The sequence below is a fragment of the Anser brachyrhynchus genome, assembly GCF_964034855.1.
Source record: "Anser brachyrhynchus genome assembly, chromosome: 3".
Taxonomy (NCBI): domain Eukaryota; kingdom Metazoa; phylum Chordata; class Aves; order Anseriformes; family Anatidae; genus Anser; species Anser brachyrhynchus.
Genome location: NC_137696.1, coordinates 79,237,212 through 79,263,492, shown reverse-complemented (window position 1 = coordinate 79,263,492; position 26,281 = coordinate 79,237,212). Strand labels below are relative to the sequence as shown.

At 39.4% G+C, this 26,281-nt stretch overlaps 2 protein-coding genes across 4 annotated transcripts in view; one reads left to right on the top strand and one right to left on the bottom strand.

Moving 5' to 3' along the window:
- The window catches only part of HACE1 (HECT domain and ankyrin repeat containing E3 ubiquitin protein ligase 1), a 50,240-nt gene extending 39,713 nt beyond the window's left edge, over nt 1–10,527 (bottom strand). The window contains exons 1-7 of one of the 3 annotated variants that reach the window (XM_080586448.1): nt 10,212–10,527; nt 7,206–7,260; nt 5,993–6,082; nt 4,246–4,350; nt 1,566–1,641; nt 1,172–1,303; nt 90–172 (exon numbers count right to left, since the gene is read on the bottom strand). In XM_080586448.1, the coding sequence (XP_080442574.1) occupies nt 90–172; nt 1,172–1,303; nt 1,566–1,641; nt 4,246–4,350; nt 5,993–6,082; nt 7,206–7,260; nt 10,212–10,287 (617 nt within the window). In that variant the 5' untranslated portion in view covers nt 10,288–10,527. Of the gene's footprint in view, nt 1–89; nt 173–1,171; nt 1,304–1,565; nt 1,642–4,245; nt 4,351–5,924; nt 6,083–7,205; nt 7,261–10,211 lie in introns of all 3 variants that reach the window. The other 2 variants (XM_080586447.1, XM_080586449.1) reach the window with 2 other exon arrangements.
- On the top strand, nt 8,985–11,868 carry LOC308192656 (uncharacterized protein). Its single transcript, XM_080586450.1, has 2 exons — nt 8,985–10,026; nt 10,677–11,868. The coding sequence occupies exons 1-2, from the start codon at nt 9,603–9,605 to the stop codon at nt 10,703–10,705; spliced, it is 453 nt and encodes a 150-aa protein (XP_080442576.1). The 5' UTR covers nt 8,985–9,602; the 3' UTR covers nt 10,706–11,868.
- The last annotated feature ends 14,413 nt before the right edge of the window (nt 11,869–26,281 follow it).

Below are 26,281 nucleotides of genomic sequence, written 5' to 3'. Positions count from 1 at the left end.
GTGCCTTCTCATCACTGTTATTGAAGGGGAAAAAAAAACACTCCACAATTTCACTTCTAGCATAATATTCAAATGTTGAGAATACATACCTGCAAGCAAAATACAGTGGAGTTGCCCCTGACACGTTGGGCCTGTTTATATCTGCACCGCTGTCCAGCAAACACTGCACTGTCTGTAACAGAAGAAAATACCAGCATTAGAAAGGCAGCAGTGGAGAAGTCTAATGGCTTGCAACTAGTGTCATGCGTGCCTCATTACATTGAAGTATTTAATTTCCAGTAACGTATACCAGCACTTCAAAACAAAACAAAAACCAAAAAAATACTTTTTGAACAGAAGTAAACCTCTAGATAATGACAGACATGAACAGGCTTATCACAACCTTAAGTTTTAAACACATAGAAGTAAAAAGGAAGTATGCATAATTTAAAATATGAAAATATTGAGCAAACTATCAAACAACTTTTGCTGTATTCTGTTCACATTTCTACAGATATCAACTTTTCAGAATTTGGTCTTCCAAAGTCAAGATCTGCAACAGAAAGGAGCTGAGTAGAAAAAAAGATAATTTTGCAAACTGTAAGTAGTCCCAGAGACAATAATTCAAGATCAAGACTCTACATGGCTGTAATGCAGTTCAAGTACAGCATCCAGACCTCTAGTCTAAGACTACATACTCAGCCCTAATGCAAGGCTGAGGCTAAAACTTAGATTTCATTTATTGATCTATGTGAATATATGTGAACTTGTTTACTTCTCATTTTAAATAGTTATCAGATTCAACTCTGTGAATTTCTTATTCAGAGTATATTAAGATAATTTCAGAGTTCAAAAGCTCAGAATAGCTAGTACAATTCTGAATCATTACAAAGAACAAGAAAAATTTTGAAGTTTTTAACATTGTATCAAAAACTGCAGTCAACAAGGCAATAATACTACTACAAGAACATCTGAGCCATACATAGCAAGTCACTTAAACTCTCACAAACAGTAACAATAATCATCGCTATAAGAATAAATGGGTTATTCCCATGGATGGGTACACAGTCAATACTAAGAGAAACAATAGAATTCTTCACATTTCTGACTGAAAAAAAAAATAACACAGCAACACTGAAGCACTATCCAATTCTTTGTGCCTTTAATGAGTTAATAAAGTTCAGAAACTTACTGTCTTGTGACCATTTTGACAAGCTACGTGAAGGGCTGTCTGTCCCATTGCATCTTCAACATCTACGTTACTGACATGCTGCACAAGATCATGAAGCAATTCTGTTCGTCCATTGACAGCCAACCAATGAATCTAAGTTCAAAATGATGATATATTTGCTTAAGCACTGATGCAAGTATTTCAAAAATAAGATTTTAAATTGGACTGCATTATTGTCAAGATATTCACAAATAGAAGTTTTGTATATCATACACTTTGACCACCTTTTGATTCTCAGGAGCACTGGGCACAGCAGCTTTATTTAGTTACATGTGAGATGGCAAAAGCCTAAGAAATCACAACCTTCAAATTCTGCTTTCATTTCAAGATCACCATGAGAATTAATAGTACTTACTGCAGTCAAGCCTTCATTATTACAAATGTTGACATCTGCACTGTATTCCAGCAGCTTGCTCATACATTTCTTCTGGCTATAAACAAAATAAAACATTACAATTGAGCCATGCAAAATCATTTAAAGACCAAATTCTTCCTAAGGTCCGCTCACTCAATCTAATTCATCACTGTAAAAACCACAGCAGGCAGTTTTACTTTACAAAGACTATGGTACTGAGCATCTGAAAGAAAGAAGTGATTATCAATAGCACTAGAGATTCACACAGTAAGTGTGACATATGACAGCAAGGGACAAAAAACCTGTGCAGCTGAATGTTTTTGTGGAAAGTGTAGAAGTACTCAACTACCACTCTAACAGCTTCAGTTCAGCATGAACCACACTCTCGAGACACTGGAGTCCAGCTAACGGAAATCCATAAAGTTCATCATCATCTGTACACTTCAGTGAACACATTTACAGTATACCACTAAATCATTATTTAATGAGATGCTCATTGTAACACTCTGTAAATCTTTGGCAAGTACACAAACTGCCTTAATGAAAGTAGGAGTGTTTTTCCTACTTCATGTTTTGCTGGTCTTTTACTGCTCTCTAATGTTCTAAGTGCTTAACCCTTAATAGCTTATTCTCACTCCTTTTTATTTAGTACCTCTCACAACTATGTTTCTCTTCCACATAACTGTTTCCCGTGTCTATTTCTGCATTTCATTATGTGCCCCTTGGCCATTTCTCCTTTCTCCTACAGATACTCCTCCTGTGTACTAAACACTACCTCCTCCTCATTTGCAGTACCAGTTATGCTACAATTCAGTTACTCATAACATACAGGTACTCTAAAAAGAAAAAAAAAAAACTTTTACTATATGTGTGATTCCACATACTACAGGTTGAGAATTAAGATATTAAAAGATTTAGAAAAAAAAGGCTTAGTAATTTTGACAGGTTTTACTGCAAAGGAATTTCACGTTACCAAAAATACACTTTCAGAAATTTTGGTAAAAATTGGAGGGAGAAAGCCATCACTGGCCTCAGAGATGGAACCTGGTTTACTTCCAGCACTGCAAAACTTTAATTTCAAAATAAAAATTACATAATTGTGAGACAGTTTATTCAGGGTAATGTTATTTTCTCACAAGAAATGAGAAAAGAATCTTTAACACGGCAAAACAAGAAGTTGACATTTTTCACAAAAAGCAATTAGAGATAACAGTTAAGGCACGTTCTAACATCACATTAAAAACACTCTCCCCAGTAAACAGCGGATTACCTCCCCTGAAAAACTTTTTATTAAACATTGACTGTTTTCATATGTGATCTCTTATACAACTAACCTATACCAAACAACATCAGTAGTTGCTCCAGCTGACAAGCTGCTTGAAGTCAGATACTTTGTTCTGAAACTGGTTTGCAGCAGAGGTATACTCTAAATATGAGCTAAGGGACTCAAGCTAGACTATGCCAAATTCAGTATACTTCTAGAAAGAGTTTACAGTTTCTGTGCAACAATTTGTCAACAGTAATAATCTCTCAGTGACTTTTTTTCCCTTAAATTATGTATGCAACTAACATTTTGAGAAAGGCTGAATACTTTACTTCCATCTCTGTTCTATTTCACTTACATTCACCAAGTCATCTGAAAAATTGCAATGTAATAGGACTATTTGTGGAAAGTCTTTGCAAGTGAGAAGCAGTATCCTAGATGTGAGATAAAGGTATAGGTAACACTCCAAATCACAAATAACTTACAAAGGAAGAAAATAGATGGTGGGTGGTTAAGAGTACTGAACTGTACATGCCACTATAAATCCAAAGTCGCTAAATATTAAAATTATTTTCAAAAGGAACACAAATCAAGTCCTAGAACTATCTGCTGTACTGAAGATAATATTGAAGACCACCTTCCACCACCATCTTCTGTAATGTGTTTTCCTGCACTTCTAATTCTTTTGTACTGGGCTTCATGTGTAAATTGTATTCCACTCCTTTGCCAACGATCAGGTCGACTGCTTGTCATATACACTAACAGCTTGCACATACTACCCTGATACATAAGAAGTGTTATTTTCCTATAACACTGTAGAAGTCTCTCAGGAGCCTTTACAACTTGGACCAAAGGCACAACAACTAAAAAAGAGAAAGTAAATCATTTTTACTCTAAAACCCTATTTTTTTTTTAGACACAGCAGTGTAACCTAAGCTCGTAACCAAATACAAAAAGGTGTTTGCTTACTTCACCCTGCTTAATATTGTTTGTGCAAACTTTGTATTCCTTTCCTTGCAGTAAAACTTACCTTGAAGACATTAGCTGAGCAAAAACTTGAAATCTCTGAACCCTTCAAACCCCTTACAGTATCATCTTTGAAATCTTACCTTACTTAGCTAAGAGGACCGTAAATGCACTCTTTATTTGATGACAGTTGTAAGGATCATAGAGATGTTAAGTAACTAAGAACCTGCTTAAAAGAAAGCAATAAAATGCCTGACACTGAAACTGGCACTTATGACATAATTTCTTGAATATTAAAGTAAGAATTTTAACCTTCGAGTTCCATTTGCCATCCCTATTTTCAAGAGTGAAAGCCAAAGTATTTTATTGAACCACGCAAAAATATTACAGAACATGGCAGCTCAACTGCATTAAGTACAACACCTATTTAAGTTTTAAAGATTTTCTTACCCATTCCTTGCTGCTAAATGGAGAGGTGTGCATCCTGAAATGTCCTGATAGTTTGGATTTGCTCCTTTTTTTAATAGTAGAACAAGGCATTCAACTGATCCACAGCTAAGAACAAGATAACAAGGATATTTACAAAGCAAATTTTTATCAATATAAAAACAGTAGTACTATGTACAGATTGTAATCAGCCAAAACTCTTAATACTAAATGTTTTTTACACCTTCATACTTCAAGTTACACAAGGCTAAAGGAAAGATGCTTCAATATAGTGAGAACTGACTGATCATAACTTGTATAAATTAATTCATGATAGCCTTTAGTGACTTTAAAATCCAACAGCCGATCTTTAAGGCTATCAATTGTTTAAAATGTAAATCAAAATGTGCTTTATCCCTTCAATGTTTTGTTTACAATTTCCTCTCATCTCCTTCATCTTTCATCTATTCACAGCACTGAACTTGCCATTAAATAATAATTCCAATATTATTTTTTTCTGACACTTCAGCATCTGGAAGTTGCAGTTAGAAGTTTAAATATCAGAAAACGTTTAAATATTAGAAAAATTCTAAAACTCATACAAATGCTTCTTTGCTATTTGATTTGAATCTGTAACTCTTTTTTATTTTTCATAATAGGACAGCTCCTCTGGATAATCAGTGTCACCAAGAACACAGAAAATTTGGAATATATGTTTATTTCACTTCTGAACAAGAAGGGCGGAGAAGGAGGATAAACGTATAATATTTTTGTATTTGTCCTGACCAGTTTATCTACTGTTACTGGTCTCCTCAATGACAGCACCACTAAACACCAACACAAAGAAACTGTAGCCTAACTGTACAATAAGTTGCAAAAATGGCATCTTGATGACCTCTCAGTGATCCAATAAACAGGCAAGATAAAGGAGAATCCACAAACAGCATAACATGATTTGTTGCGTTTTGTGATCAACAGATCTAGCATTTCAAAGAAACTTTTAAGTTAAGTCTTTTTGCAAAAATTTGCCTGCATTTTTAAGCTCTTCTTTAAGTAAATTTTATAAAAGAAGCACGTCATTCAGAAATGTAAAGCTTGGAGAAAATAGTTCTTAAACAGTCTGCTTAGAAAGCCAGAACTTCTAACTTTATTGTGCCCAAATACCTGCTATTTATATGCAATACCACTATTTCTTTTTTTTTTTTTTTTTGAACATTTAAAGCAGGATCTAATGCAATGCATTTTTTCATTACAGTTTAGTTTCCTGAAAGGCCATTGCAAAAACTATCTGGTTCATTTCTGTTAAGGATGTTAATCTAGCTGTTTCTTGGCAATGAATATTTATCACACAGAAAAGCTACATAAATAATAAATCCAGGTCACACATTTAAAACTTGCATGCAAGTCCTTTATACAGAATAAATATTATTTAAAAATACATTAAAAGAGAATGACCAATTTATCTCCCCTTCTGTTACAGTCACATGAAGAAATTTGGAACAGCTGCTTCCCAGTGAGAAAGGAAAAAAGTATCCACCAAGGTGCTAGAATTCACTAGAATTTGGAAAGCCATTTGATATCACGTGTAAAACCTGTCCTCTCAATAGAGAGACTTTTTTCTTGGTAAAAAGAACAAAAAAAAAAAAAATCAAAAGTAGTGCAAAAACAAATGTTAACTGATACTACAGAGTTTTCCAGCTTACATTGGTGCCTTAGATTTGTGGTATTACTTTCATTGTTAACTTCTGGTCTGGACTCTAATAAGTCTTACTTTGCTGCAATATGAAGCAAACTTCTCTTCACACGTCCAAATGCATAATTCACATCAAATTTTGAATTTGATAGCAGCTCTGAGACAGACCTTCAAAAAGAGATATAAAATGTTAATAAAAAGTAGCTCACAACATCCAAAGTATTTACTGCAACTTGTACACAAGTACTCTATTTCTTACTTGATCACAATTTGTTTCTCCTTCAACTGATTTCTGAAGAAGAGTTCCAAATGCCTGTAAGCATCTGCACATTAACACTTTTACTCTTCCACTTCTGACTTGTACATAAAAAAAATGAACTGTGACACTGGGCACAAGCTTCAAATGTAAACTACTTACCATTACACTGGATGGCCAAATCACGTCTTTGCAGACAGAAAACAAATGTAACACTAGCTCTGGTTTGAAAATCTACGAACTCACATCTTCCTTCTTAACTCAGCACAGGCATCCTATCCAGATATCTAGCAGATTTCCTAAACATAAAGTTCAGAAGGAAGACTTGTACACGAGATCACTATAATCATGTAGGAAGACACATGATATGGTAATAGGATAAGAAATAAACAAATAAAACCCTTCAAGCCCTAACAATTAGTTAAGATAAAATATCTCAAAATAAGTCAGACTACAAGTGAACCAGTCATTCCAACCTCCAGCAATGAGCTGATCACATAATTTAAAACGTATGCACACGATATCAACACGATATTATGTAGAACAAATGTTTATCCTGATTAGATAAGCAATTTACTTTTTCAGCAGGAGGCACACTACCTGCTTGCCTACAAACCAGTGGCAGCACTACTTCGCTGGCATTGCATGGCACCCAAGTTCCAAACACACTGAGGACAGCTGAGTAAGAGAAACACCTGCTCATCTGAGGAATCCCAGAAGTATCAACCTCATTGTCTACATGAGATTAACAGCTTTTACATCAAAAAATACACACTTGAAGCTACAACCTAGTTACAAAACAATGTTTTTCTTATCCTAGCACAAACTCCTCTTTATGCATCAATAGAACAAATCCCAGTTCCAGTCTAAGGTATAAAATAAAACAGGTTTCTCAGGTAAAAATACATGGGGAAGCACACAGAAGATAACTCAATTCAGCAGCAGATCTCCTGAGAGAACTCTAGCAGCTGCAGCAAACACACTGTTTTCTATGACCTTAAAACAAAAAACTAGGAAATGTAAAGAAGTTCTCACCTGTGCTGGTCAGCCATCACCATTGGCATTAGCGTATAGACAGCAGTTTCATTATCTGCAAAGAAATTAAATTATTCCGTTAACATAAAGAAATCTTTAACGTGAAATAAGTTCATTTAGCAACAATAATTCACTTTTTAAAGTGTCCATTGTTCAATAGCTCATTCTTACTACATAGGTTAAAGGTACCTAAAGTTATGATATAAAGAAAAATACGCCATACTTAGAAGAGGTAATGAACATGACTGAAATACATGAAATTTTAACATGTTTCTCTCTTTTACAAAGTAATAATTACAGAATTTTCAATACAGTATGCTTTCCATCTATTCTTTTAACTGTTAATTCTGTTAATTAAGTTAAAGTATTTAAAAAATGTGCATTAACCAAAATAGAACACAATTATTTTAAAAAGAAGGAAATTTCCTGTGTTCCAAGGTGACTAACAAACTCACAGGAATAATGACAGCGGAAAAGTAACTTCTTTAATCTAGGTTAGTCCACAACCATTCATATTTTTTGTCTCTCATCTTGAATACCTGAATATAATACATTTCATTTTCACTTGTAATCTGTTTCATATTCCATGTTTGAATGCAATGAAAAAAGGCCAGGACACAATCATGCAGATCAGTGACAGAAATAGACTGAAATGAACGATACAGAATGATATTAGAAATAGAACGATACTGTCTCTCTCAGTATGACCACTTTATAAAGTGTACATTCTGTACAATTTCTTTACAGAGCTAATTAAAAGGGTTTCGGACTAAGGAGCTTTTGTGTCTATTTTTGGTAAATATTATCCCTATTCATAAGCAAACTCTTATGGACTCAAAGTAAAGTACATCATACAAGGGAGAGAAAAAGCACTACATGCCTCATGAACTTAGAGAGTTCGTTATTTAAGTTGTTTGCATCTCAAGTGACGAATACCTAATGGCCTAAGACTTGCAACTTCAGGTGGCAAGGCCTAGGTTTCAGGCACTGAGCCTTGAGAGCAGAATCCAGAAATCTGTGTCGAGCTCTTAAGTGCCCAGAGAACGTCTGCTGAAGGATACTTCAGAAGAATGATGAAAAAACAAATGCTATGTCATGTTGGCAAGGTTAGCTCAGTGTATTCACTAACATCGGACTCCGGAGATGCTTCTTTGGAAAAAAAAAAAAATCACTTGAAATTTCATCATCCAGAATCCCGCCCTGACAAGATGCACATATTATTTCGTAACAGGCGGTGGCTTGAATTTGGCAGAGATCACAATCTCAAAGAAGTGTCTGCACCAACCATATAACAAACTCCCTAATGGCTAGAGCACATGCAAAGGAAGCTAAATAACTGGATTTAGCACCTTCAACACAAGGAAGTTCAAAGATACCTCTTCACTTCCTAAGAGAGCACTATAACTCAGCTTTAGGATGGAGAGCAGAAGTGAACATTCTCATCTTTCCAATTAAAGTTATTCAAAAAATCGTAATTGAAGAGGCCAGACACGGCACACAAGAAGCCACCAAACTGCATGCCGTAACAGACCAGGGGTGACATTTACTAAGCTGATCCTGTCAGTACAGATTCGGAGCAAAACACTACATCCCAAACCCACTTTTTGCAAGAGCTGTTTTTCAAGAACCGTTTGGGCAGGCCTGCACGAACCCAGGGAACAGCCAGGTCAAAAGAGAAGAGATCTACTAAGGTGTACTCAGAGCCAGATGACACCGAACAGAGGTTTACTTGGAATGTAATTTGGACCTTTAATGCCTAAAATCCATCTGTCTCCTTACTTCAGTCCATCCATGGTTTGTTTCATGCAGTTCCTAGGGAATAAGTAGGGCTGAAGTTCCTTCTGCACTGCAAGGCAAGGGAGTTATCTGTTTTGAAGGTCGCAGGGCTTGCATTTGCACTGCCACAGACGTAATTACCTCTGAAGAGTAAGATAATAATGCCCAAGATAGGAAAAAAACCTCTGAACCCAAATTCAGCATGAATTTGTCTGCACTAGTACAGAAGTAAATTTATAGTAGTTCTAACAGGCACAGGTTGTGCTAAGTATTATTTGTATCTCCATCATCAATTAGTTGAGCGGGTGCTACCATGTTATCCCTGGAAGTCTGAACTTATGTTAACAATTTTCACTGCTGCTATTCAAGGGTTTATGAGAAGCAGTAAAATCCATCCAAAACATGTCTGTCATTCTGGGTCATGCATGAGTAACCGCACAGCAGGCATCAAACCCGTCCCCAGGGGACAACGAGGGCAGGGCACAGCAGCCAGGCCAGGAAGTCCGAGCGGGGAAAGCACAGAGAAAACCGTGAATTATTCCTTCCCCTCCAACGCTGGAAACGAAAGCCGGCAGACTCATCTGCAGGAACAAGTCCCTGAAGGAAGTACAGCGTCGGGACATGACTCACGAGATCAGAACCTCTGCATTTCCAAAAGCTTTCACAGGGGTAGCCTACAGCCGGACGCAGCTGGAAGACTCAACTATTTGTCCCAAGAGCCTGCAGCTGTTTTTCCAAGTCCACCCTGGTACGGGGCCGCATGAGAAGTTTGGAGCCACACCAGCGAGGCTGTTACTGGTGGCAGCGACTTGGGGCACCTTTTCAGACGAAACTCAGCGTCAGACAAAGAAGAAAAGAGGTTTGCCATCGCCAGCGAGCCAGCACCTAACCCAGGACCTAAATCCCGGCTGGAAGCGGAGGCCCGGTGACACCGAGCAGCGGCTGCCCGGGACCCTGCACCAGGACCCACGGCACTGGGGGGCACCGCCGGCCTCGGCGGGCAGCGGGGATCGTGAAAGGAGAGGGAAACGGGGAAATGGCTCCGGTTAGTTCAAAGCGAGAAATCCCCAGAGGGAGCCGGCTCCCGTCCTCCCGAGCCACGTCTCCGGGCTCAGCCCCACGGGGCGCCCAGCCGCCCCCCGCCACAGCCGCCGGGCTCCAGGCTCCGGTGCCCGGGCTGCGGGCAGCGAGAGGCGGCCGCTCCCTTCCCCTTCCTCCTCCTCCTCCTACCGTCCGGCAGCTCCACGGTGCGGGCGCGGCGCAGGGACCTGGTGAGGCGGTTGAGCTGCTCCATGGCTCTCTCCATCCTCGGAGCCGCCGCCGACAGCCCCCCCCCGCCGCCGCCGCCGCCGCCCCGCCGCCCTCAGCCCATGGCGGCGGTGCCGGTGCCGGCGCCCAGGCTGCCCGGGCCGCTGCCGGCCCCCGACCCTCTGCGCATGCGGGGCGGGCCGGGGCACGCAGGGAAATGGCGGCGTGGGGAGGGCCGGGGGGCTGAGGGGAGCTGAGGGGAGGGTGACAGCGTGGTTGGCTTCATTATCCCTTCTGAAGTAAACACGGAAAAGGTCTTATCTAGGAGCTGTAACTTTAAAAACAACAACAATAACCAGCATTTAGTGCTATCAATAATACAGACCAAGACATAAGAAGCAATAAACAAGTGTGCATACGTTACTGTGTCTTCCTTTTTAATTTCAGTTGTCACTGCCAGCTGCAACGACAGATAAACACCGGGTAAAACAATTCCATGTAACTTCGGTCCCTGCAGAAGTGCCAGAACAAACTGCTTGCGGGCACCGGAGCCTCCACAGGGAAACACCTGCAGCATGAGTCCGTCGGCACTTCACCACTGTACTTTATTTCTGGCAGTACAATACCTGTTATCAAATGTGTAGAAGCATTAAAAGTTAAGTATTTTGCCCTTAATAATGCTTCAGGTGTTACTTAATGGCACCTTGACAAACAAAGGAACTACGTGTTACGTGAAAATGCCATGACCTAACATACATTATATTCAAAGGTGGGGTAATCATACCCCAGCAAGTTGTTATTAATGACTAACTTCCATATGCAAGGAAGTGTATGGGAATCCGCAAGGAAGTGTATGGGAATCCACAAGGATCTGTCATCTGATTCTGTGTAATTTTTTATTGTTTCATTCTGTACCGTGTTTCATTAAGATAATGGAGCAAAATACCTTTGTTACATGTTCCAATGACTCCACCATGATAAGTTGGAGAAAACAATCTCTAGGAAATGAAAAAGGTTCAGAAGGGGTAGTAAAAACAGTCAGACATGGATTGGCTTCCATGTAATGATCACTGAATTAAGACTCTGCCTTGTGCAGAGAAAAAAAAAAAAAAAAAAGGAAAATGATGAGTAGCAGAAAGGAAATTGGGATCTATTGTTTATTCTCTCCATGCAGTTGGACAAAAGGGGACACTGAACAAAACTTGAAGGAACTGGTTTCAAAAGCAAAGAAAAATAGATAGTACAGTTGCAGTTCTTGCCAAATGTTGTGCTAACTGCTGAAAACTGGTGTAAGTAACACTGGAGAAGGTCATGAAAAGAGAATTCATAAAAGACAGTGAAACACATAAAAGTCATACCTGCCTCAGGAGGCCATAACTGTCCCCAGGCAGTTTGGAGCTTAGATCTAGCTTTGATGTTAGAGTATTTCATAATATCTGTAGTGGTAAAATAGCCTTCTACTGGTTAGCATTACATGAAATATTGTAGTAGCGTAGAAATGATTGGGTATACTGTGATATCTAGTTCTGTGTGCCAAATTAAATACATAACTGTTTAAGGTTTACTTCTTTGTTCTGTTTATAAAAAAAAAAAAAAAAAGCTATGTACTGCATCAATAAGACCCCATCTCAAACTAATTCATACTAGGCTTGTGGTGGTTCAACTCCAGTCTACTCTAAGAAATTATCAGTTTATCAGTCCCTTTATCAGATTCATTTTTCACAGATTTTTAAAAGGTAATCGGGATGTTGATTGTGCAGACAAGACTTATGAATTGAATACACCCTGATGATGAATGAAAGTTTGTACTTCATCGAAATCAGTCTTAGTTTACAGATAGCAGATGAAAACAGGGTGGTTGTTTAAATTCTGAAGACAGCTTTCAACAAGAGAAAAAAAAATGAAAAAAAGAACAGAAATCAAATGAAAGTTCAGATTTACAACCCGTAAATCTTTGGCTAATTTGCCAAATTATCTTTAAAAAAAATAAATAAATACAATGACACTGTATGGTCTTCAAAAAGCTTCTAGCTACCCAGATGACAGCCTGAACTCCTCTGGCAGGTGATAGCAGCTGAGGTATTCCATCTAAAAGTGAGAAAGTTAAAATTCTTGAGGGCATTTAGATGAAAAGACCTTAATCATTGGCATTCGTTGGCTGCATTGGTCTCGTAGTTTGAATATCGACCTTCAAGAGTCTTGCAAAGTCCATCTGCTTCTCAAGTCTTTGTTTTATTGGTGATGGAAAGAGTATTTTTTAGTTTTAATTAGGAATTACAGTATTCGAATCTGTTGGTTTTACAGCTCTGTAACATAAAAAATGTTATTTCCACATAATAAGAATGCTGACACATTGTAATTGTTCATGGTTTGAGATGATTTCTTTCTTTAGCCGTGAGTTGTACAAATATTTACATGTTTACTTTATTTTTGGCTTCTGGGGGGTTGTCATTTTGTAGGTAACTTACTGGGTATCTCTACTTCAGTGGCAGTTGCTTATTAGAAGTGTTTCATCTTATCTCAGAAAAAAAATGCTCGTGGGCTTTCTGCAGGGTTATTTACACCAAGTGCCAGTTTCTTGGCAAGTGACACTGCCAATTTTCTCAGAACACTTGAGAGATGAAACTTGGGAGATGAAAACTGATTCAGTGGTGTAGGTACTAACCTGAGGTTGATTCCTTTCACTTGCAAGACCTCCTGATTCAATTCATCTATGTTTACAAAATACAAAGGTAATGCTTACTTAAATGAAAAACAGTAAAACTCCAGCGCTCAGGATTGTGAAAGTGGAAGATACAAGATGCAGATCAGAGGTAGGTGAGACAGGTTATGAGGTATGTGACAGAGATTATAAGATAGTAAAAAAGTGAGCTAATGAAAAACAAATCCACCTCTGATGGAAGTGTCTCTGGATCTAAGACTTTAAGAACTTAGAAAAGAAAAAAAGTATAGTTCTATATTAAAGTAACGTGAATTATACACAATATTAGCAGCGACTGCATAAGGAAAGTACAAGTAACAGTAGTGCAAATCTCTCTAGAATGTAATAACAGGACTATCTGCTCTAGGAACACCAACTCTTATTTCAGAATTAAATATAAACTAAATATGAAGATTAAACTTATGTTGTATTCTCCAATTAGGTTGATTACAGGCATTCGTGATGCAGGATGCAGAGACTAAAAGGAGTATCAGTTTTAATTGTTAAGTGCAATGGGCATCTCTTGAAAGCCTGAGTATTTGAAGGAGAAAAGAGAGCCAAAGTTAATTGCTCCATATACTGTTGTTTAATGTTTACTCAAATGTAATTAATAAATTAAGGTCAGACTTTTGTAAAAAGGATTCTCTAATGCAGTGGAAAACTACAAGTTTTGGCTGGAAGCATTATTGGATGGTCTGGTAATCAAGCCAAAACATCCTGGAGATGCTTCAGCTAGGGAATGTCACAACCACAACAGTTCTCAGTTATTGCTGTAAAATCAGTACAGTGTCAGTTCTTTGAGAAGTGCTTACAGTGGGGCACAGGCAGTGCTCAGGATGCTGCTGTGCTGCCCTGTTCTGGAATATGCAATCTATAATCTATACCTCAGGGCTCACACTGACACCAGCTGACACAGCAATTTCCCCAGTACAATTAGTTGTCATTAAGCACCCTGCGAACACAAAGGTGGCACTCCAGTTCCCATTACTTAAATACCTGGAAGATATCTGCTAGAGATCTTTCATACATACACAGAGGCTCAAGAATTTTATTTATTTATTTTTTTTCACCAACTCTACTTGATTTTCTAAAATATGTTTTCTGCAAACTTCTTGGTATATTACCAGGATTCATACACACACAGAGAGGAAAAAAAAATCAAAACCAGGGACTGAAAACTGTGATGTAACGTCCTGTGATTTAAGCAGAATCTCAGAAGCCAGGCATATCAGCATTGTTTTCTAGACAGTTTGAGAGGTACATCAATATGTAAACATCCAGGAGAAAAATGTAAAATACAGGAAGGAAGAAAGAAAAAGATGACTGCTCTAGAGATTACTGGGAAAGGAATTAAGAGCAGAAAAATGATACATATATTGAATACTGTGGACACTTCTGGTTCAGCCCAACCTGGCTCTCCAGGAAGATTTTATTCCCTCTGAGAAGTTACAAAGAAGCAAGAAGAATGGTCAGTTATGTGAAATGGCCTGTCTGTGAGAAACAGCAAACAAATTTAGGACACTTTCACGTGAAAAGAGTAGCCTCAAGTGGATGTGATAAAGATATCGTATACAGCATGGAGAAGGTGACTAGGAAATGAAGTTAACAGGCAACAAGCTTATAACAAATGAACTGTGGAGGCCAGTGTGTCAAGTGGATTCCAATGAAGATTAAGCAGTTCACGGAGTGCTGGGCCATCAGCAGATTTTTTGCACGATGGGTTTTGGTGCAGTCTGACTCAGTCACTGAACTGCAGGCTTCCACAAATGGGAGTCGAAACCAGGTAAAGAATCACACTGCACACATATCATTCCATAAAATCCATCCGAGTATGCGAGGGTCGGTAGGAGAACATATTCATCCATCACTCATCATGGTCAGACACAAGAAGTCAGACAGAACCATGGTCTTACATGGCACGAAGGTTCCCACCTGGAATACTGTTTGCTCTCACCTGGCATTTTTAAATCCACGTCGGTGTTTTTCCTGTCCTCCACAGATGAGCAAATGTGCCTATTGTTGTGTTCTAGAAACAATGCTTTGCTCCTCCCTTGTTCATAGGGTTCAGGCACTTGGGTCTTTCTGCGCTTTCCTCCTTCTTCCCTTCCATGCCTGCATGACATCTTTGCCAGGACAATATTCACCTGTGACACTTGTACAGAGCAGTTTCTCTAAGTGTGGAGACTTAGGTATAAGATGAAAAATGAGTCCTATGCACAAAAACTAAATGCTTTTTTAAAATATTATGAGAGAAATGTGTTTCGTTTTGCTGCAGTACTTCATGGAGTAGAGGAGCCCTTTCAACAAGTATGTTACCCCAGCTTGATTTTATCAGGTTTCTTCTGGCCAAGGAGAGAGAGAGATGAAGGAACAAGCAATAGGATATAAAAGAGGTGTCATCACATTATTTATGGAATTGAAATCCATCCTATGTCACAATCTACCTCTGCTGGTCCAGAACATGTCGTAATTGTCCTTTTCTTTTTCTTATTTAATTGGTATTTAAAAAAGGAAAAAGGACCAACTACAGAATGTCTTCATGCTTAAGTGTTGCTTAGAAAAAGAATCACATGGGTGAATCACATGGCTGCTGATGGTGCTAACAGAAACAAACAATATTAGCGTGCCATTAAACAGTGATGATGTGTGAGTATGTCCAAAGCTTTTTCCTTTCATTCCGAGTTTCAAAGAACTTCAGGGCTAAGGTCATTCAGGGCTAAGTCTAGAGCTTACTCCAATTCCTAGGTGAAGGATGAATTAAATGACCTCTTGAAGACCCTTTCCTTGTGTGTGTGAAACTTGAAAATATATATCCTTTCTAAATAAATATCTTTTGAGATCCTCAGTGGGTGCAGTGACTTAAATACAGGGTCTTCTGCTACCTATCTAATTAGACCTGCTATCCGGATAGATGACGTGAACCTCACCAGGGTAGGGAAAACCTACCTCTTCCCTGACTCATCAGGAAAAATCACAAGCCAAGCTACCCTGACTTTAATTTTGCTCCTGCATTTTTTGTTTCTGTTTCAGGTTTTCTTACACAAACTCATTCTACTTGCCAAGACACTCCCAAACTGATAGGACACATTGATGGGCATTTGCAGCTTTTAAGCCTTGCTCTTTCCACCACAGCAGGAAGAAGTATATAAGGAAAAGCATCTCCTGAAGTCTAACATCTCCTTTGGCTGCTGACTATAAAAACTCAAGGAAGGAAAATCCAGAGCAAACCAGACAGTGGTAATTTAATCTCCGTGCATTCAGCATCAGTGATCACAAATTTCAGTATCACTTTTAGAGGCTGCCTTAGACTCTAGATCCACCCAGCTGTTTTGAAGGGTGCATAAATGGCCTCAGGGTCCTTTTTTTATTTATTTTTTCTGTGAACTACTTCAGTAGACCTCATCCCCTAAAAAAGACTCATCTCAGCCCTACAAGCTATTAGTGTGTCCTGAGAAATAGCTAATTGAACAGTGCGCTTTGCCAGTGGTACTGCTACTGTCCAGCCTATATTGACTGCCACAGAAAGGTCAATTAGGCACCTCCAGGTGGTAACTAATTCCATCTGGTGTAGAAATTGGTATTGCACAGGGAGGAAGCACCTTCTGGGGGTGTCTGATTCTTTCTATAGTAAGCCTAGGTCTCAAAACCAGAACTATTAAGTGGTTGAAATTACTTGAAAGTAGTAAAATTAGCTAAAAATAGTTACACCATGACAGCTGTCATCAATAATGCTTCTGTATTTTATTAATCAAGCAAGATACACCATTCCAAGGAAATTTTAAGGTTCCCAGCTTACTGAAAGCCTTCGAGTCATTTATTCACCGAATGCAGTCAGCGGAGTTCCCGTCAATGCTGAGATAAGCAGGCACGAGCGTATCTATCCAATGCACTCGCATATCTACAGATGCCACGTTCAGTCCTAAAAGCAGTTGGTGAAATTTGTCTTTCATAGCAAATGAAATCAAATCAATTATTACTCCCGTGAGAGAAGCAGTGTCCCTGAATTTTACAGGAAACTGACTGCCAATAGCCTTCAGCATTCCCTGGGGAGAGCAGAGCTGGGCTATGTTTCTTTCCCAAAAGATAATAGCATCATAACAATTAAAGCTGTGGAGCTCATGGCATTTATTTTGCCAGGCTTTTCTTCAGAGATTTATTTTTTTCTTTTCAGGATTTGGAGGATTACAAATTGTTGTCAGAAAGGGAATGCAAAGCTAAATAAAAATAAAAACCTTCTGCTCTTTTGGTCTGTTTTTCCTCTGCACATTCTTGACACAGACATACCAAATTATTAAATCTCTAAGCTAGCTGGTCTACAGCATAGAAGAAAGAGAGAAATTGATATTTCTGTTTCTAAATCCCCAGATAAATCTGTGGCACTATGATTTCAGTGTGGCTTCAGTGAACCTTGCATCTCATTTTTGTTGTATCTTGAATGTCACTGGATTGTTAGGTTCTCACAAAGAGGCTTCTCTGGACAGTGCTAAGCCCTAATGTCCAATCCTAAATAGGACCTTTCTGGCATCTACTAGATGCTAAAATTTTAAGTGTGGGTAAATGCATTTCAACTATATTCTCTTTTCTCCTTTTACCAAAAAATATTAAAAAAATAAAAATAAAAATAAAAATAGAATCTTCTAAAGTTCAGGTTCACTTCACCCTCTTTACTTACTGGCAAACTATAAGACAGGACTACTTGAGAGAAATATCAGATTTCTTCAAGGGAAAAATATTATAAAATCTTTAAAAATAAGTAAAATACTAGGATTTTTTTTTTAGTCTGCCACTCATACTGAAGGAGCAGATAGTGTGATTTGTCACATTTCATCAAGGAATAAACCAAAGGAATATGATATTTTTATGGGATACTCCGGATACAGAGGCATGATTGGATATGCTTCCCCCCTGCAGTTCCACTGGCCTTGATTCACTTTGAGCTCTGCCAGCAGAGATGTTCTTCCCTGCTGCATCGCCGTGTTGGGAGCCAGCACATCATCTGAATGTGGCTTGGAGCCACTTTCCCCAACAGCCACGTGCTCCCTGCAGGCTGTGCCGCAGCCCGAGGTTGGAAACTGCCTGTGTCTTCTGCTAAAGACGAAGGGTTCACAGAATGATAGCTGAGGGCAGCTTAACTCACAGAGACCTGATCCAGCTGCCTTCCTCATTCCTACAGTGCTGCCAGGGAATATAAGACACTCATGGAAGCAAGTCCATATGGGAACGAGGAAACCATCTCGGACCGCTCCAGACACAGGACCGCACCTAACCCCGGTGGTGGAGGTGGCGATGAACCCACATGGACCTCTGGGAGTTCCACTGCTGCACGTCTGTACGATACACGAATTTGTGCCATCACATTGTAGTACAGCTGGCTGTGTAAAACACTGCTTTGGTTAGACTTACAGCAACCGTACCGGGATCTAATAGCTGTGTATCATGGGGTAGGTAGGCTTTATACATATATACATGAATCATTGCTTTTCCAGATGCTTTTCTATCACAAAAAATCTATCTTTAGCTTTGTTGCCAATAGTATTGAGAATAAGAAAATGGAGCATTGAGTAGTTTCACTTTTGTCTGTTACCTTGACTGGAAATCAATTGTTTCATTTGCATATCCATCTTAAAAACAATCAATGCAGCCTTACTTTTTTGTCAATGGGATTTATAAGAAAATAGTAAGAATATGGATTTTGTCTACATTTTAATGTCTACTGCCAAATGAAGTGTGAATTTGGCTCTGTTCAGATTTGAGTTCTGAGCCTCACTGTCTGTGTTATAGGTGAAAAAGTGATAATAATAAAGGTTGTAGTAATAGCAATAATAATGTGTAGCATATCTTACAAAATAAGATATATTATTTCTATATCTTGTCTTATTTTTGAGGAATATTGTCCTATGGAAAAAAAATGGTTTTATATTTCACTTAATGAGATTTCTTAAACCCATTTTAATATTCTTTTTTAATGGATAAACTAAGTTCCCCAACAATACTGAAAGCCAAGTTCTAGAAAATTACAAATTTTGTATATTTTGACTGTGTTTCTTTTCATTTTACTGTAAAGAGATTCATTGAGGAGGGAAATTTTCTCTGAGAAGGCTCTGAAAGCACTGCAGTTGTTGTGGTTCTGCCAAGTGGCAAATGAGTAGCCGTGGGTCAGGACAGCAGAGAAAACCCCACTCATTTTTTTCTGTATTTATTTTATCTATCTGCATTCTTTTGCTATCGAATTCTTTCTTTCTATTTTTCTCTGCTATGCTATACAAACTTTACTAACCCCCAGTTTCTCTTTCTGTGCAAACTACACCAGAAACAGACCTTTCTTAATTTGTTTTAATTCTAATTAGAACTATTTCTGTAATAACATGAGGTTAAAATGTTATTATATATTTTCAATGCCTACATTATTTATGCTGACTGTCAACAGTGTCTCTAAACTAAAAGACCATCGATTACAGTTTGCTCAGCATCCATTTCTATTCTCTGTGGAGCAGTTATTTCTACTTGACTCCTACCTGCATTTCCTTAAGGCTGAGTTGCTGGAATTTCTCAGTAATAAAGTGTCCAGACTTAGAGATATGTTTTTAGCTCTCTCTCTTTGTCTAATACATCCATGCTCCTGGTCTGAAGCAACTCTGACAGTTCTGTTATATTTCTCCCTATTAATTTTTCAAAAGGAAGTTTTACTCTGCCTTGGAAAAAAAAATCAACAGCGCTCAAGGATCAAAGTGAACATACTTTGAACTATTTTTGTAATGCCATAGACCCTAACTTTGCAAGATCTTCACTGGGGATTGAAAAGCTTACAACTATCTCTCATATTAAAAAACAGAATCATGCTTATTTTGGTTAAACACATCTTTTGCGCAAAGCATTTCTGAGCAGAAGATACCATGGGGTGAATAAGACATCGGCACAACCCTTTGTTCTGCTAATCCTTGTGCTCCTCTCTCTATCAGCCTATGCGGAATCAGCAAAGAGCATATTTAAACATCTGCTTGGGCAGTAAGTCTATAATCATTCTGTCCTTGTCTGTCAAACTTTGGTGATACTGTCCGTGTGACAGTCTTGCTGTCTGTCATGTCAAATGATCTGTTTTCCCTGCCACATCTTTGGTTAGTTGTGTTCTCATCTTTATTCTGTGCAGCTGCATCTGTCTACAGATGTGAGGTTTTCTTCCTCCAGATAATTATAGCAATTTCTTTATATTCTCTCACGTTTCTAGAACATGCATATTTGAAGCTCTGCAATAGCAATCATGACTTGAGGTCCTGCAATTAATTCTCTATACTCAGCAGAGGTCACAATAAGGAAACCTGCAAGGTGAACACGGAAATGCTATATTGCATCCTGAACAACAACCTGAATATTTCAAATGAACAGGAAACTAATTGTATGATTGATTTTGCTACAAATTTAGAGCTTACAATATACTGAGATTTTCATTATCTATCCCTGTTTCAGGTCTTCGTTAACTGTAAAAAAAATGCTTTCAGATTGACAGTATTTGCTGTCATTCTAGAATTAATTTTATTTTGAAGGACAGCAAAAGCTATTCACTTTTTCTCCTGAAAAACTAATTTCCATCTTGGAAATATATTAAAACTGGACTGACTGTAGTTGTTGTCATTCAATTCTGTCATGCAGAAAAGTTCAAAGAAAGGCAATCTTTTTTTTTTTTTCTCAAGCAAATAAATAAATGAATGAAATATATACTCGTCAGAAAACACTGGGCTGATCTTACTTAACACAGAAATAAATGAAGACAACTGATCTGTTTTGTCTCTGATACTTGCTGCTTGTGCTATGCAGGTGGACTCCCCTTGGTATCCCAAGCCTCCTGTAAGGTGTTGCTGCAGAAGCTGATGATGCCTGCGAATAAAGTACAAATGGAAGATCAAAAAGCTTTAGATAAATGCCCAAATTTCTTTCCAGCTTTGTGTCTACATAGTGAAAGTTGCAAATGTCTGTCCAAAAAAAATTTACCTTTAAATTCAGTAGAGTATGAACATTTAGCCTTATATTACTAAGCCATCCCACAGATTCAAAAAGTTCCAGCAACTACTACACTGTCTGGACTGAAAATAATAGTATTTTCTGCTCTGAAATGGATTCTATTTTGCAGACATTGGCAGTGCATCTTTTACTCTGACACCACAATAAAATACACAACGAAACCTTAGGGAGTACTTCTGTGTCCCGGTAACTATCTTGACTAAATGTATAGGAAAGGCAGGACTAACTACATGCATTCTGCTGCTCCAGCTGGGCTCTGGTAGCTTTTAATTCCCAAAAGACAGAGAACATCACTCAAGAGATTTCCAGACTAAAGCCTGCTCCCTTGTTACCCTAGCCATTGGCCTTTAAGTTTGTTTGGTGTACAAGGTGTACAAGATTTCTAACAGTTTTTAAAATACTTGAGCTGTTAAATATCCACACGTTCAGAGAGACTTGTTAAGGTGGGCTGTGACAGCAGTGATAGGAATGCTCTGGTACATTGGCAAACCAAAACCATAGAGCAATGAAGGGAAATTAAAGTAAATTGTGATACTAGCACTGCTTCTTTTCTCAGCTCGCTGTTGGGGATACTGAATAATTCTCAGAACCGCGTAGCTAATGCACAACCAGTGGCAGAGAGCTGTTTAAGTAAAGGGAGAAATTCTGTCTTTTGTAAGAAACTCAGAAGGCTGCATACCAAAAGCAACCACAAGATGTCAGCCTTAACGAATTACAGTAGGTTATCCTGATTGGCTCTGTCCTGATAAGTAACTAGATATGGAAAAACTGCATTTATCATGTTGGAGATTTTGTGGAGGAAATAATCTAAGAATAATATTCCTAGTCATACACGCATTCAGAAAAAGATTGATCAACTCCAAATACAGTCCCTATGCACATTTGTTTCTACCATAAAAATGCTGAGGATTTAACCCTTCTGCTCAGAGGGAGGACAGAGCAGGGGTTTGTCACTCCACACTTGCCCTGTTTTCACATTCTTTCCCTAAGCATCTGTTGTCAGAGTTGTCAGAGGTATCAAACTAGATTGACTTCTGGCTTCATCCTCTGCAGTTATTTTTATTCTCCTAATATTCTTGGCCACGTTCCCATCCTACAGTTCTGAATGCTTGTGAGACAACGAGAAAGTCACAGTGTCCCATTTCCAGTCCAGGTCTGGGGATGTTCAAGCGACAGATCCATCGATCGCTGTTCCTGGAAGGCTTCGCAATCTGCTCCCCCTCGCTTTGCCTCTGTAAAGCTGCCTAAGGAGTTGTGCTCTCCCGTGCTTTTTATGATGGATGCTCTACTTGCCTTTAGCTACTCACACGAGCGGTGTTCTTGTGTTTGCTACCAGTTGTTCACATTAGCCCGGTTTAGCATTAGCCATTGCCATCAGTTACAACCTCCTGCTGTTGTTCCTGCCGGCTGTTCGTGCTGTGCTGCTTTGCTCAGCTCTGTTCAGCCAGCAAAACTGCTGACTGCTTCAGTGTCTGCCCAGCCCTTTCTTTCTGCATCCCGTACAGTCTTTCAATTGTGCTTAAGAAGTTCAGGTGATACCCAGGGTCTGCAACAGGCAAATTTCCCAGAAGGATCTCACCCATGCTTTGAAACACACAAACAAACAAACAAAACCAGACAAAACACCAAAAGATGCTTTGCCCCGGATCTGCTTTTGGTTCCTTTATTGTGAGATGCAGCAACCAGCTGCAGCACTGCTCCCTCAGCCGCCACAAATAGGTTGCCCAGGACACAATTAAAACTGTTCACGTCAACGTCAGAGCTTAGCTGGAACACGCCAAGGCACCACAAAACTCACCAGGAGTTTAAGCCCTGAGCTTTAGCTCCATCACTGGCTCTCAGCAGGCTGCAGGCAGGCGGGCTGCAGGCTCACATCTTGCAGGCTCCCCGCGCGCACTGTTGTCCTCCCCTGCACCTCCCACCACCAACCTGATCAACCACGGCGCTGAGCCTGGCTGACTCTCATCATTCAGCTCATTCACTAAAGTTACTTTGGCCTTAGAATTTAATTCTCCTGCTGGGTCTTCAGGTTTCATAACACATCGTTTGACAGTTGCTGGTTTCCCTTAGGGCATTTGCTTATGCTTTCTTAGGAGAACAAGCATCCTAAGATGCAGATAAATGGTGCTGTGGCCTCGGTTCTGGGCTTTCTAAGGGTATGGAGCCCACAAAGAGCAGAGACAGCACCCTGCAATGGCTTGATACTGCCCACACCAGGGACAGCCAAACACAGAACATGTTCTGGGGTATTCAGGCTTGTTGTAACAATACCTTTTACTAATCCCTTGCAAATAGCAAAAATAAAAAGGTAAATCAAAGAATCACGGAATATCCTGAGTTGGAAGGGACCCCCAAGGATCATTGAGTCCAAACCCCTGGCTCCACACATGACTACTCAAATTATCCTTGTAATTTGTCTGGAAGCTGTCTCCTTTTTGTTAGAAAATCGGTTCCCTTTTGTGTACTTCCTTCTCTGAAAAGCAACTAGACATATTGACCACTGCTGCTGTCACCAGGGATATAGAATCATAGACTCAGGAGTTAGCATACATCGATTTAGTACTCATCAATTATTTTGTAATGGGTACCACTGGAGAAATACAAAATGTCAGCAAGACAATGAAATAGCAGAACTTATCTAAAAATATATCTGACGTGGGTACTTTCTGCAGAAAATCCAATGCTTCCAACATAAAGATTCAAATGATCAGACCAGTCAGTTCATTGTATTTAGATTTTTCAACATTTCTAAAGGCATTCTATTAGAATTTGCCCTTTAAAGAGCTTGTTTGCAGCACAGAATTGCTTACTGTAGCTAACCTGGTTCTCACGCCAGAAGCTCCTCGAGCGCTTGCTTTCATGGGTACCTTTACATTAGTCAGTACAATACGAGCTCAAGTTTCATGGAAGACAGCTAATAGTTACTGGATTCCATTAAGAAGAGTTTTCTTTCCTTGTCTGCTGCTTAAGTAGCTTCAGCGTTACTCACTTGTTCACCTGTTCTCAGCATGCGATTTTCTAGCCTCAACATTTTAAGACAAAATTATAGATCGATGTTTCTCTCAACATCAGTTTTAACCATTGACAGTGACGATGACGGATGGTGTATACCTTCCCCCCATTGTCAAGACACTAATTCACAGTCCATTTCCTGCCCTGCATTCCTAAGCGTACCCATCGCATTCCTTATCTTCCTACTTGACTATTTTTATTTTAAAAACATGCTTTCTCGCATCCACTGCCCTCATTCTTCTCCTCCGCATCATTGTCCAATATCACTTCAGATCTCAGAATAAGCACTTACAGGCAGAAAACAAACAAACCCAAGTCCAGTAAGACACGCACACTTACCAGTTTTCTGTTGCTGACTCATTTTCTTCCATGCACTAGAGTGTTTCCCAGAGATCTGGATGTGGCCTGTTAGTGTGCTGTCAAGAGCTTGTCAAGGGACCTGGGGAGATGTATACTTAAGATATGAGCACTCTTTACCGGGGCCACAGAAGGATAGGAATCCTGGCGTGAACCTGGCTTCAGCCCTCAAACAATTGTGAAATCCTGTTTTTCCAGAATTCTTTCCTTGTTCTCCTGTACTGCATGAAATCCAGTTTTGGGTTTTGAAACTTTCAGACCTCTCGCCATCTTCGTCACCTACTGCTTTGTCCCTGAATCTGGACATGCGACGAAGTTCCTGTGGCCCATTGCCTCCTTGAAGTAGTGGATCAGGGGACAAGGGACCCGCTGGGATGCAGAGCTGCAGTGGGGCAGTCCCCTTGCCAGTGTGTCCTGCTGGCTGTTCCTCAGCCTTGGGGCCTCCCTTGTCCTCCTGGCCAGACACAGCTGGTCAAGGGGCCTTGCAGCTGCACCTGGGGCATGGGATCCTAGAGCCAGAATAAAGGTGCTGGTTAGCTTGGGGATGTCCTGGATATGTGATCATTTGGTACTACAGCACGGGAACATGGGACAGGAGTAGGCTGGGTGAGCATCATTTTTAAAGGATAATTTGATAGATCTAGATTTGAGAGGAAAGATCATTCATTCTGTGTTACTTTATAAACACCTAACAAACATTGAGCACTAGAACACAAGTAATAATAATAATAAATGGCAACTTCATTCTTCTTTTTTTTTTTTTTTTCTTAAAATATCTACTATTATTCAGAGAGGTTTGCTTTGGGGAATATGCCACAGAATTTCTTTATGGTGGAAAACAATTTCATAAATGAAAAGTTAATCATCAAAAAAAAAAAGTGTGGTTGGGAAAAATAGCTGTATGGAATATGCAGTCTTGTCACCCGTGCTTATATCACAATCTCATGAACTTCCTCAGAGCAAGGAGGGGCTGTGGGTCGTGGGAAGGGAGAAAGGGGTGTGCAGGACAAGAAGCAGAATGTTTTGCATCACTCTGAACTATTATTTTAGGCTGTTAGTCTTTTCCCTGGGCTCTTTGGGGCCACCTAGGAAAAATCCCATTGAGATGAATGGTCTACACTTGGAAGAAAAGCCTCCCTATTTATAGGTCAGCTCTGATGAAGACAATGGGTGTATAAAAAGATTTATAAAAAGATAAAAAGATTAAACCACGGAAAATGAAGCTATGATAAAAGCAGCTCTGGTAAAATGCTAGGAGACCATAGCCATGGGCAAAAGGTAGCAAACAGCCACTGTCAATTTGGCAACATTTCCTCTTACTTTCATTATATGTAACTCGAGTTACAGAAGCGAGGAAAATCAATGCTCCCCAGCAAAAAGCAGCACGGCCAGCCCTGGCCGTGGGGTGAGGGCACAGGAATACGGCGGGCAGCAGCAGTGGCTGTAGGAAGATGCATGCTATGCAGGAGCAGGACGTATTTAATGTGTTGTCTGGAGGTCAGGAGCCTGCTGAACTGCCATGGGAAACTTGCTGAGACAGCCTAGCACCCACAGGCTGTGCCTGCCTTCTGCCTCCCATACGCAGTCCCCGTGCAACTTTTACAGCTGGCACAGCTGAAATAAGGCCGGGCCAGAATACAACATGCCAGATCTCACATTCACCATAGTACTGACACAGAAAAACATGGAATATGACAGAGCATTGGGATGTTTTCAGTTCTTGTAATGACCTTATTTCTGAGTGTACATAAAAGCAGACAGTAGCTATTTTAATCTGAAACTTTTATTTTTGTACCATACCTAAATAATAAAGCGACAAAACTACCATCTATACATATTCATCTACAAAAGTACATGAAGTCATATAGACACAAGAGAAAGATGTTATCCTTTTGCCTCTGTCCTTGAAACAAAAAATTCCCTCAATAAAACTGGAACAGAAGTTGAATAATACTTTTTGTCAGTT